This window comes from Mirounga leonina, unplaced genomic scaffold, assembly GCF_011800145.1.
Source record: "Mirounga leonina isolate KUSES-001 unplaced genomic scaffold, KU_Mleo_1.0 Mir_115, whole genome shotgun sequence".
Lineage (NCBI taxonomy): Eukaryota > Metazoa > Chordata > Mammalia > Carnivora > Phocidae > Mirounga > Mirounga leonina.
In genome coordinates this window covers 22,067,295-22,079,446 of record NW_023270268.1, presented here as the reverse complement: position 1 = coordinate 22,079,446, position 12,152 = coordinate 22,067,295, and the positions used below count along the sequence as shown (strand labels likewise).

Here is a 12,152-nt window from a genome sequence, read left to right as displayed (position 1 = left end):
ATCTCATTCCCGGTCTTTGGTTTGGATTGTATCTCTCTTTCACAGCTTCTCTGGGATGCTGCTGCCATCGGTTATTAGCACATGACTGCCCCAGCATCTGTTCTTTCTTACTGAATACAGGGCTGGGAGAGAAAGGCAGGAACTTTACTATTTCCACTCTACCATGGGCTTACCTTTAGGGAGCGATGATGTGGGGACCAAGAGGGAGAAAGAGAATGAAGTGGGTGGAGATTTTTGAGTTGTTTGTATTAAGATTAAGATTGAGATTAAGCAGCGATTGCAAATGGGAGTAATGGTTATGTGCCACAGTGTCCTCCTGTGTTTTAAGATTAGAGGGCACCATTTACTATAATATTGAAAATGAAGTGTTCCTCACACAGGGACTTTTCTCCTTTTTATTTTTTTATTTTATTTTATTTTATTTTTTTCCCTTATTTCCCCTATGTGGAAATAATGCAAACATTTATTTTCTATATCAGACAAGAACACAGCTAAGTAATCCAATTCTACTGCAGCATTATAAAAATCATCCCTTCACCACCGTGTAAGATTTAAATGCATCTGCACAAGGGTGCACACTATATAAAAGGAGTAAGGTTCCTGCTGCCCTGCCAAGCACTTCCGGTCCCTACCCAGGTCCTACTGCAATACTGGTGGTCCCAATGGTTTTATCCAAATAAATTGTGTTTAAAAAATAAAGCATTTAAGAAGACAAGTCAAAATGCCTCAGAAACCATATCTCCAACTCAAACTTCATCTATTTAAATGTTATATTTGCCTCCCACTAATAAACCTTTATTTCACTCAAACTGAGCAATAAATCTTCCACACTGAAGTATCTTTCTTGCCCAATTAATCCAAAGGAAAAAAACTGAAATGATTAGTAAAGAAAAATGTAGGGACTAACACACCCTTTTAATATGTTTTTAAATATTTTTAAGGTTTAAAAGTGTTTAAAGTTTGTAATTCCTAGTAGGAAAACATTATCTGAATGACTACCCTAATGGCAAACCACTATAGAATGTTTCAGTTGCATGTGGGGCAGAGGGGTAGGGATTCTCTTCACAGCATCCCAGCTTTCTTCATGAGAAGGTCAGAGGTACACTGGTTTGTATTATTGCGACATCCATTAGGTGATCGTTGCTTTTCCTTCAGCAAGGGCTTTATTTGTCAGAGGGCATTATTATGCTTGACCTCCAAATTTGGATGACAATTTACTGATGAGATTCATAACCTTTGTATTGCTCTGATATTTTGACATATTCGCTGGGTTCTGGGCCACATCCTGGAAGGCCACCATAACTTCTGGATCCTGCATGGCTGCGAGAACCTCTGGATCACTAAGAATTTCATTGAGCCCAGGCAGTCCTGCCATTCCAGGCATCCCCCCTGCCATTCCAGGCATTCCTCCAGGAAAATTACCAGGCATTCCCCCAGGAAAGCCACCTGGGAAAGAGCCATACTGAGCTCCTGATTGTCGTCTGGCTTCTTCCTCCCTCTGGGCTCTCTCATGTTCTTCCCGAGCCTTCTTAACCCTTTCTATTCTTTCTTTGATCTCTCGCTCTTCACGTTTTTGCTCATACTTTCTCCGATGTTCAGCAATTTTCTGGGCCCTCAGTTGAACTTCTTTCAGCATTGCACTAGCATCTTCATCGTAATCCAGTTTACAAGCAAGGGCAAGATCATGTGCTGCTTCTTCCCAATGGCCCAGAAGTCTGTGTGCTTTCCCTCGCCACTTATAAGGCTGAGCTGAATCAGGATTTATTTCAATAGCTCTGTCACAGTCTCGAATGGCAGCATTTGGCTTCTGTAATTTGATGAAGACACTGGCTCTCTTGGCATACAGAATGGCCAAGCGAGGATTCAGTCTGATGGCATCTGTGAACAAGTCAATGGCTTTCTGTAGTTCACCATCATTTAGGGCATCAATGGCAGCCACTTTTTTATCATTTGCCTGATCCATCATTTCCTCGGTTATCTCTACATTTTCATCTCCCATTTCTTGAGGGGCATCAGTATCTGGTTCAATCACACCTTCATTGTCAATTTCTAGATCACTTTCCTCACTTGATGGTTCGTCTGTCTTTATGTTTTCCTCCGCCTTCTTACTATGTTTTTTCTTCCTTGATATTGTCTTCTGATTTAGTTTTATGAGTGGCAGGTGGTATTTTACCCCCCATGCTCTCCACCCACTCCCGCAGGAAGCGCATTTCCTCGGTGTGCAGAACGCTCGGATCCTGCTTACACATTTTCACGAAGGCCCGAAGCTTGCTCACTTTGCGGGGGTCCATGGTCCAGAGGCGGTGAAAGGCGGCAGGCGCGGCTGAGGTTGCGGCCCGATTCCACTTTTCTCCTTTTTAGAGAAAAATTACTCTCATTTGTGAGTAACATGTAAGGTAGAAATGAAGAAGTCTGTTAGTTTCAGTGATTGCATCTAGCTTAGTTTCTCTTGCATTCCTGGGATTGTAGCCTTTATTAGTAAAACCTGCACAAAGATGTTTACACAGATGAGCACCTGCCAGTTTAGTTCATTTGGCTTTTTTTCTGGAGGTGTGAAAAGAGGGGTTGAAGGGTGACTGGGTGGGAATGGCTTTTAAAGAAGACCTAGTAACTGGGGCGCCTGGGTGGCTCAATTGGTTAAGCGACTGCCTTCGGCTCAGGTCATGATCCTGGAGTCCCGGGATTGCGTCGCATATTGGGCTCCCTGCTCAGCGGGGAGTCTGCTTCTCCCTCTGACCCTCCCCCCTCTCATGTACTCTCTCTCTCTCAAATAAATAAATAAATAAATCTTAAAAAAAAAAAAGACCTAGTAACTGTAAATTTTGGAGAAATGAATCATGACTGTTGCTTTACTTCATTTACACAAATTTACAAATAAGATATGGTTTCAGGCAAGCAGGCACCAAAAAAAAAAAAAAAAAAAGAGGAACGTGTGATTCCCAGCCTTTGCATCATACCTTTTTTAGAATTTTGATCTTTACTAATTGTAGTTACTGGTTTAGTAACTTTAATAGTTACTGGTTTGCCAGTTTAAGTCTGTTAAGTAGCATATGCTGATTGCAATGACCAATAGACCTCAAATGTATAGCGGTTCAAACATAACAGAAGTGTATTATTATTATTTATTTATTTATTTTTGGTTCATGTAATAGTAGTGGGAATATGAACAAATCCCTATCATTCAGGGACTCAGGCTAACAGAGGCTCTGCCATGTAAAGGCTTCCAAATGTTCCCAGTTTTTCTTTTTGTTTTTCTTTTCTAGTTAGTTTGTATAGACAAAGATCAGATTTGTATGTGTCAAGTTTGGAAGTGGGATACATAATTTCTCCTTGTAGTCCACTGTTTAGAATTCAGTTACATGGTCACATCTAACTTCAAAGGAATCTAAATAATGTAGTTGTTTAACCTAGGATCTCTGGAAAATAGAATCTGAGGCAAGGACTAAGTGCTAAGTAGTTTATTTGAGAGCTACAAGTCCAGGGCTGCAGGAGTGGGATAAAAGGGAAGTAAAGCAGAGAAGGATGGTAAACAGTGCAAGGTAACATGCAGACTATTGCTTTGTAAGGAGCTGAAGGAGATAGCAGGCCACTTTGCAGGTTAATCCACTTGGCCAGGCTGCATGGTGAAATCATGATTCAGAACATTCCATTGGAAGGAGAAAAGGAAAGAGAATTTATCTGCCTGGTTCTTTTCCATCTCTTGCCTCTTACTGGTCAAAATTTGCCCCACACTTTGCTCCTCAGCACTACCAGTTTGCACCATCCCACATCTCAGCAGCTTCTCAGAAGCCAAAACAAAGGCTCTTTGGTGTGGCATTTCATCGGAATCTGAATCTGAGTTAGAAAGAGGCAGGAGACAACAGGGATGCGAGTGTGCCTGGTTGGCCTCAAGTAGCAAAAATTCTGAGTATGTTGGTTGTGGTGGCAACTGTCTGGAGGATAAGTGAAGCCAATACTACCTGTAAATTGCAAAAAAGACGTCTTACAGCCTGCCCCTTGCACCACTGAGATCCATTTATGCCCTCCAATTATATCTGGTTCACAAACTAAAATATGGGAACAACACTTTTTGTTGTTGTTGTTAGAACAAGAGGACATCTTCCTGGAAAGTTGAGGTACAAGTTCAGCCAGTCAGAGTCACTTTCAAGGTGCATTTTCCTAGAAGAGATAAGTCGGGGAGGTCAGTGAAAAGCTACTCCAGTCCCTGCTTCTGCAGTTGGTCCTGAGGCTGTAATTGAGATCTCTCATTTCTCTCTTCCACCATCCATTGTAGATTTCCTCACCCTCTGCAAGTACTCCCACTGGTATGCTTGCCTAGTGGGGTAGAACTTCATTCTGAGGATTTTAAGCCCTTTGTTGCCCTGTGTTACTGGATAATGGTTGTTACAACTGGTCAATGATGGTTAGTACTGGCTATGGAAATACTGAGAAGTCTTAGTGAGTATCTGTGGTCTTAGACATTGTGTAGAAGCAACCCTAAGTTCTTATGTTAATCAAGGTTCATCGCCTCAGCCAGTACAGTAACTCCTTTCTGTGATTGCCATGTCACGGAGAGTTCAAACTATACCAGTGGTAGGTACAGCTTCTAGCTCAGAGGAACCCCCATTGTATCCCATGGTAAGTGTTCCTCTTCTGGGAATTGGAACCTGTAACTCAACAGAGCCTCGGGTTGCAGCACTGAAAGCACAAATGCCCCAAGTGGGCTATTGTGTGTGATGTTACGAGGGGACGCTTGCATTCCTCTTTGTTCTTGGACTTTTGTACTCAAGTTATTGGAGACATAGGTCAAGTAGTACCTACACTGCATCTTGGAGGTCACAGTGTCAAATCTTCAGTGTAGGGCTACCCTCTTGGGTCCCATCCCTCTTCAGGAGCTTAGTACTATCACTTTACTATCGTTCAATAAATCTTGCTTTGCTGCCCACCCAAAGGAAAAAAAAAAAGATCTTCAGTGTATAGTTCCTGAGCTGGCACCTTAGCTGAGCTTTTAACAGACCATTCCACTATTCTTTTGCTTGGCTGCTTCTGAGTGATAAACTCATTTGTTAGAAAGGCATGGATGATCTTAAAAATACACTCCTTTAGTCAACAACAAAATGAAAACACAAAACAGGGTGTGTCAATAATTTCACTAAGCCTAAGCTTTATGTGAAGCATCTGAATACTATATTCTTAACAGAGAAAAACATAATTTTAATTTTGGATGGAAACTTAATGATCAACTAATTCACCCATCCCATTTTACAAAAGAAAAATGGAGGCCCAGATGGAAAAAGTGACTTAAGAGGGACAATAGCTAATTAATGGATGAATTTGTTCTGCATTCAGGTTTTCTGATTTCTAGGTCCCTGAAAATTCCATTCTATAAAATCATCTTTTTTTTTTTTTAAGATTTTATTTATTTGAGAGAGCGTGTGCATGAGCTGGGGGTGGGGGTGGGGTGGTGAGGGCAAATGGAGAGGGAGAAGCAGGCTCCCAGCATGGGGCTCAATCCCAGGACCCTGAGATCATGACCTGAGCTGAAGGCAGATGTTTAACCGACTGAGCCAACCAGGCACCCCTAAAATCATCTTTTAAACAAAAAAAAATGGGCTCATCTTTTGAAAATTCAGAGTGGATATTTAGATGCAAATTAGATTAGTTTCAAGGTTGCAATCAGCTTTGTTTATCCTTTGCCACAATATATAGTAGAACTGTATTTTTTATTCTTGGAAGTAGTACAATTTTCCATGGAGAAGCAAGGAAAACATTCATCTTCAGGCAATAAATACTTTCCACTCCTTTAGGACCTTGTTCAAGCCTCACCTCCTCCAGCAAGCCTTCCCTAAATTCTTTAGTTTATGGCAAACTTGTCTTCCCTTAATTCGCTCAGAAACTATTTGCCATCTTTTTGTTATTTTTACTGCAAAACAAGTTTTACAAGATCATAATAAAACAAATGAAAAGGAAAAACATTCCTAAAATCTTGTCATTTCAACAAATTAAACAATTTTCATTTTTCAAAATTATATTAAGCATTTATATGCATATATAATTTGTATGACATTGAATATTTTTGTAATCATGGCATAGATAGATATTTGTCATCATTTCCTCATTTAGCAATGCATGATCACTTTTTCAAGTTGCTACATGATTTTCATAATTTTATTTTAAATAGCATTATTCATTGCTTTTGGATATTTCATAGGAATATTTCAATTAACATGTCTGAGTGGACTCAGCTTTTCCATTCAACATCATGCAATTTTAGGCAGAAAAAGTCAACTTCTTCCTCTCATTACTATCCACTACTTCCATTCAGTTGAAAAGTCTAGGTTTTTTTTACTGAGTAAATATTTCATAGTGATAAACTCTTTTTTCCTACTTCATCACTGGCTTAAGCTTCTTGAGGCTTACCAATCCAATTGCAGTATGCTAGGACTGGTTACTACTAGTATGTAGCTAGTAAGTTTTTATAGTCAATCCTTACGGATGCACAAGTAATCTTTCTAAAATAAAAATGTGACACTATTACTTCTCTGCTTAAAAACATTCAGTGACATGTATCATATGACCTCACTGATATGAGGAATTCTTAATCTCAGGAAACAAACTGAGGGTTGCTGGAGTGGGGGGTGGGGTGGGAGGAATGGGGTGACTGGGTGATAGACACTGGGGAGGGTATGTGCTCTGGTAAGTGCTGTGAATTGTGCAAGACTGTTGAATCTCAGATCTGTACCTCTGAAACAAATAATGCAATATATGTTAAAAAAAAAAAAAGATAGCAGGAGGGGAAGAATGAAGGGGGGGAATCGGAGGGGGAGACGAACCATGAGAGATGATGGACTCTGAAAAACAAACTGAGGGTTCTAGAGGGGAGGGGGGTGGGAGGATGGGTTAGCCTGGTGGTGGGTATTAAGGAGGGCACGTTCTGCATGGAGCACTGGGTGTTATGCACAAACAGTGAATCATGGAACACTACATCTAAAACTAATGATGTAATGTATGGTGGTTAACATAACAATAAAAATTAAAAAAAAAACATTCAGTGATTTTCCTTTGTCAGTATTTAAAACTCAGGTATTTTGCACAAAAGTGTAGATTTCTGGTTCCTTTTGGGGGGTTGGATATCTGGCCACTGTGGGTCTGTATTCTAGCATGGCACCAGAAGGCTGAAGCTTAGTGGAAGCTGTTTCTATAGATAGGGCAAGTGCTGTCCAATCTGACATGGAGGTCCCCTCAATCTGTCTGGCTCTTAGGGGCTTATGAGTGTGAGATCCTTTACTGTCCAGGCTAAAGCCTAAATTCCTTTGAATGGCACATAAGGTTCTTTATCATGGGCCCTGTTGAGTTCTTTCACTTTATCATTGCATTTATCAAGAAATAGAGAGTGGCTCCCAAATGTGCCTTGAAATGTCCTCTTTCTTTCCTCACCATTCTCATGTCTAAGGGAAGCTCTTTTTCTCCCTTCCAGACTTGGCTTCCTCGTCGCCTCCTCTACAAAGACCGTCCTGATTTCTAAAACCTACCAGGTGGCAGAAAAATCTGGAAAGGAATTTTACTTCTCATCCTATTCTACAACTAGTTTTTTCCTGCTCAGGCTAGGAGACAGGGCAAGAAGCTTTCTCTTGCTGCTGCCTCCTTGCTCCTTCTCCTTCCCCTTTCTCTCTGGCTCTCTCCCCTGCTTTCTAATTCAGCAGATGTTTATAGGAGGGCTGTTGAAGGCACTGGCTGCTCAAGGGGATGAGTGAGGGTTCCTGCAATGGTAGGGTTCCATCCCTATAAGACAAGTGAACGTGTCACGGTGGCACCATGAGCAGGTGCTTTAAGTCAGGTACAGGCAACGTGCTGCAAATCGGTGGAGGAGGGAGCGTTTGCCAGCCCTCTTTGGCAAAGGCAGTGAAAGGTGATTGCTTACATTTTAAAAGATTTCTTAACAGGATGATGGAACTATTTGTTCCTCATAACTCTGTCTTATACCTTCTTCTCATCTTTACATTCTCTTTTTTGCCTCTCTAATGTTTCTTTTTAGAATGTGACAGTCAGATTGTCTGGTTTTGAATCTGACCCCATTACTTATCTCTGTGACATTGGTCGGGACCACTAATATTCTCCATGTCTGTTTCTTCATCTTCAAAATGAGAGGAATAATAGTACCTGCATCATAGGACTGTTGAGAAAATTAAACTGTTGAGATATCCATGTAAAATATTCAGCAGATTGCCTTACAAAAAATAAGCACTCAGTAAAAATTAGCTATTATTAATATCATTATTTAGTTACTCACATGCTCCCACATCATTTTCTGGGGACTTCCAAGGCTATAATTATAATAATTTTAGCTAATATTAAGTCCAGTGCAGTGGTTAAGTGTGCATGCTCTGAAGCCAGACTGCTTAGGTTCAGATCCATCACATCCTGCTTTATAAGTATTACAAGCTACTTACCATTTCTGCATTTGTTCCCTCATCTTTAAAGTGGAGAAAATAATATTGTCTATGATACAGGATTGTTGTGAAGATTAAATTAGTAAATATATATAAGATGCTTAGAGCAGTGTCTGGTACATAGGAATTGCTGAATAAATATTTTTTTTTCTAATGGTACCTTTTAATCAACATATTACATAAAAAAAGAATCTTGATTTTTAAAGTGAATCACTTTAGTAGTATAGCATGATGGGTTTAATTTGAACAGTTGAAACATAATGTGGTAAAGACACTGTACTGTTTAAACCAATTCATAGCTGTACAAAAATGTCTGATTTTCAATACATAATGACTGAGGAGTTATGAGCAGTAAAATATTAGAAAACAGTGAATGCATAAATAAGAATAAGATGATTTTTTTTTTAATCAGTAGCCATTCATTATTTTGTTCTTAGGAACCTGGAAGAAATTGTCTTCTTTGAATTTCAAATGTTCTGGTAAATCTAGTCGTTTCTTAGCTTCCTCAATATCAGCTTGAATTGCTGAAATAAGGGATTCTTATTTCTTCTCTTTCGAAGAATCGAAGTTCTTTTCTGGTCTGAGGTAGCTAACAATGGCCACATTGAGGATCTCCCCATAGAAGTCCTCTTTGAGGCACTTGCCGATCTCCTGCTCGTGTTCCCCTGCCAGTCCGGGGATCCGGTCACAGTGCGAGCTGCTCAGTCGTTAAGTGGGTGGCTCAGGTCATGGTCCCACATCGGGCTCCCTGCTCGGTGGGAAGCCTGCTTCTCCCTTTCCCACTCCCCCTGCTTGTGTTCCTGCTCTCGCTATCTCTCTGTCAAATAAATAAATAAAATCTTTAAAAAAAAAAAAGAGGTCCTCTTTGAAGATATGCATTCTATGAGTTTCCATAGACTTTTTTGTATTCTTGTAATATGGGTTTCATCCTATGCTCACCACCATCTTATGAACATTTCCATTTCCAACACTGGCCCAACCATAATAAATGCCAGTGGATACATCAGCTGGAAGATTATCAGCTACTTGTTCTGGAAAGTTGGCTGTGGGGATGCCCAGCTGTTTGGAGCTGTGGCTGAAGCCCCACACAACCGCGGCAGAAGTACGGCAGGTGCCTCCTGATACCATCCACTTGGGGCTCATGCTGCAACCTGGTCCGTGGGTCCAGTGAAGCCACCATTGAAGTGGTGCCCGGATCCCCCGGACTGGCCAGGGAACCGAGCAGGAGCTCGCCTGGTGCCTGAATCCCCCCCTCTCCCCATGGCCGGCCAGGAGGGTAGGCACTCAAGGGGCCAGGCAGGGCCGATGACACACCACAGTGAGTCCCTCACGCCACTTGCTGAATAAGTATCTTTTGAATTACTTATTTTTATTGAGCTGTGCTAAGAGTTTCATACATGTTATCTGTGGTGTCCTGAGATATCGTCTCAATATAGAAGTGTAATAGTAAGTCTTACTGTACAGATGAAGAGATAGAAGCATGGAGAATTCTAGTAGTTTGCTTAAGGCATGCACCTGTTAAACGAGAGAGCTGGAACTTGGAGCCAGTTATTTCTGAATCTAAAGCCTGTGCCCTTACTGTCACTGTCCTGAGTGCCAAACACACACACATTTCCCTGTCTAGGAGGCATCTCCCAGAGGTTGTCTCATGGGCACTTCATATCCAACATCTCCAAAACCAACCTCGTCATATTCCCCTCTGAGCCTGCTCCCTCCTCAGGCCCACTGTCTTTGTAAATGGGACCCCCTACTCTCCAGCTGTGCACGCCAGATAACTAAACACGACAATTATACTTGATTGTTCCTCTTCATCCTCATCTCTTCAATCAACCACCAATACCTGTGGCTTCCTACTCTGAACGGTTTCTTGTATTTGTCCATTTCTTTCTGTTTTCACTGCTACCACCCTAGTCCAGGTTACCATCATTTCTTTCTGAGTAAATGTAATTATCTTCAGATTGAGCTATATAATTGCTTAATGAGACACAGAATATTATTTTTACGTGGTTTCCTTGTAAAGCATGCTCTATCTTCATTGGAAGAAATGATTGGGACAGAGGACCCCCAGTACGCTCCCACACTCGATTCATATCACAGATTAGGATATTAGGTGATACCAAGGTATGGTAGGGCAAAGGAAAAGTAATTTTTTTTTTATGAGCATAAGGGAAAAAATTTGTGGTCAAATACCCAGTAGAGAAGAAGAGAGAGGATAGAAGAAAGAGAAGGGAGGAGGAGTAAGGGTGAATAACCAGAAGATGATATGAAGATGAGGGCCAGTGAAAATTCATAGCATGGAGAGCCAACAAATATTTTTTATTTTTTATTTTATTTTTTATTTTTTTATTATGTTATGTTAATCACCATACATTACATCATTAGTTTCATTTTTTGTTTTGTTTTATTTTGTTTTTTTGCTTATAAACAGTAGAGAGTTCTAGGGAATCCGAAAAATAGCAAAATAAGACACAACCTGTTATGGTTACAGATCTGCGTTAGGCAGTAGTGTTCTTTCTGGAAGGCACAAACTGGAAATCTGATTACCTAAAGGTTTAGAATATGGTTCTGAAGATGTCAGACGGCAAGGATAGCTAACTTGGAACAAATTCCCTTAACTGGAATTAACACCAATGCATCAGACATTACTTCGAGGTGATGACACTCAGGAAGTTAAGAAATCCTCTTTGTCAGCCTCGTGGCAATTTGTGAAGGCGCCAGGCCAGGTGTGGGCTGGGTGGCTGCCCTTCAAGTTTGGAGTGCTTATGACATTACAAAGGCACGTTGCCTAGAAATTAAACTTTATGGTAACAAACAGAAAATAATCAGTTTAGACAGAACAGTAGGCGAGCTCGAGACTATAGCAGGTTCTAAGTCAAATGTCTTGAAGAGCTTTCTTGAATGGCAGGTTGGGGCTGCACTTGTTCTTCACGGGGAAACATTCCACACAATGATGATGATGATGACCACAACGACAATCCCTATCACCCACATCTTGCAATTCTTCCACCAATATTTTCTCTTCAACTTGGCAGCAATTGTTTCAAACTGGGACGCTCCTGCCTTCAGCGCGTCTGCACGATCATCTAACTCCGAGAGCTTCTGATCTCTTTCCAACACATTGTCCACATTGACTTTCATGATGTCCACCACCTCATCTACTTGATTTTGTGTCTGCTGAAGTCTTCGGTTGCTGCCAGAGGCAGCACTTGAACCTGCAGGTGCACTTGTAGACATTTTGGCGACAGTGGACGACAGTCCTACATCATTAGTTTCTGATGTAGTGTTCCATGATTCATTGTTTGCGTATAACACCCAGTGCTCCATTCGGTATGTGCCCTCTTTAATACAAATTTTTTTTTTTTAAGATTTTATTTATTTATTTATTTGAGAGAGAGAATGAGAGAGAGAGAGCACATGAGAGGGGGGAGGGTCAGAGGGAAAAGCAGACTCCCTGCCGAGCAGGGAGCCCAATGCGGGACTCGATCCCGGGACTCCAGGATCATGACCTGAGCCGAAGGCAGTCGCTTAACCAACTGAGCCACCCAGGCGTCCCAATACAAATATTTTTTAAATGCTATAGCTTATGTAGCATTATTTTAAGCATCTAGGGCTTAAAAAACCAAAATGCTATAACTTAATTGTGACTCTTATTTGCTTTGCTGTGAAGTAAATCCTTCCTTTTTCCTCTTATAAAATTTTTCAAAATCTTTTAAGAATTTGTAA

The 12,152-nt window shown here is 40.9% G+C and overlaps 1 protein-coding gene and 2 pseudogenes across 1 annotated transcript; all 3 read right to left on the bottom strand.

The window, feature by feature from the left end:
• Positions 1-445: 445 nt before the first annotated feature.
• On the bottom strand, positions 446-2,306 carry LOC117999835 (annotated as a pseudogene).
• A 6,531-nt stretch (positions 2,307-8,837) lies between these two features.
• LOC117999827 lies at positions 8,838-10,365 on the bottom strand (annotated as a pseudogene).
• A 709-nt stretch (positions 10,366-11,074) lies between these two features.
• LOC117999820 (vesicle-associated membrane protein 3-like) lies at positions 11,075-11,680 on the bottom strand. The gene has a single exon (XM_034989202.1). The coding sequence runs from the start codon at positions 11,661-11,663 to the stop codon at positions 11,355-11,357; it is 309 nt and encodes a 102-aa protein (XP_034845093.1). The 5' UTR covers positions 11,664-11,680; the 3' UTR covers positions 11,075-11,354.
• Between the last annotated feature and the right edge of the window lie 472 nt (positions 11,681-12,152).

Excerpts from the sequence above, each read along its gene's own strand:
- LOC117999820 (XM_034989202.1), bottom strand. The coding sequence starts at position 11,663 with ATGTCTACAAGTGCACCTGCAGGTTCAAGTGCTGCCTCTGGCAGCAAC.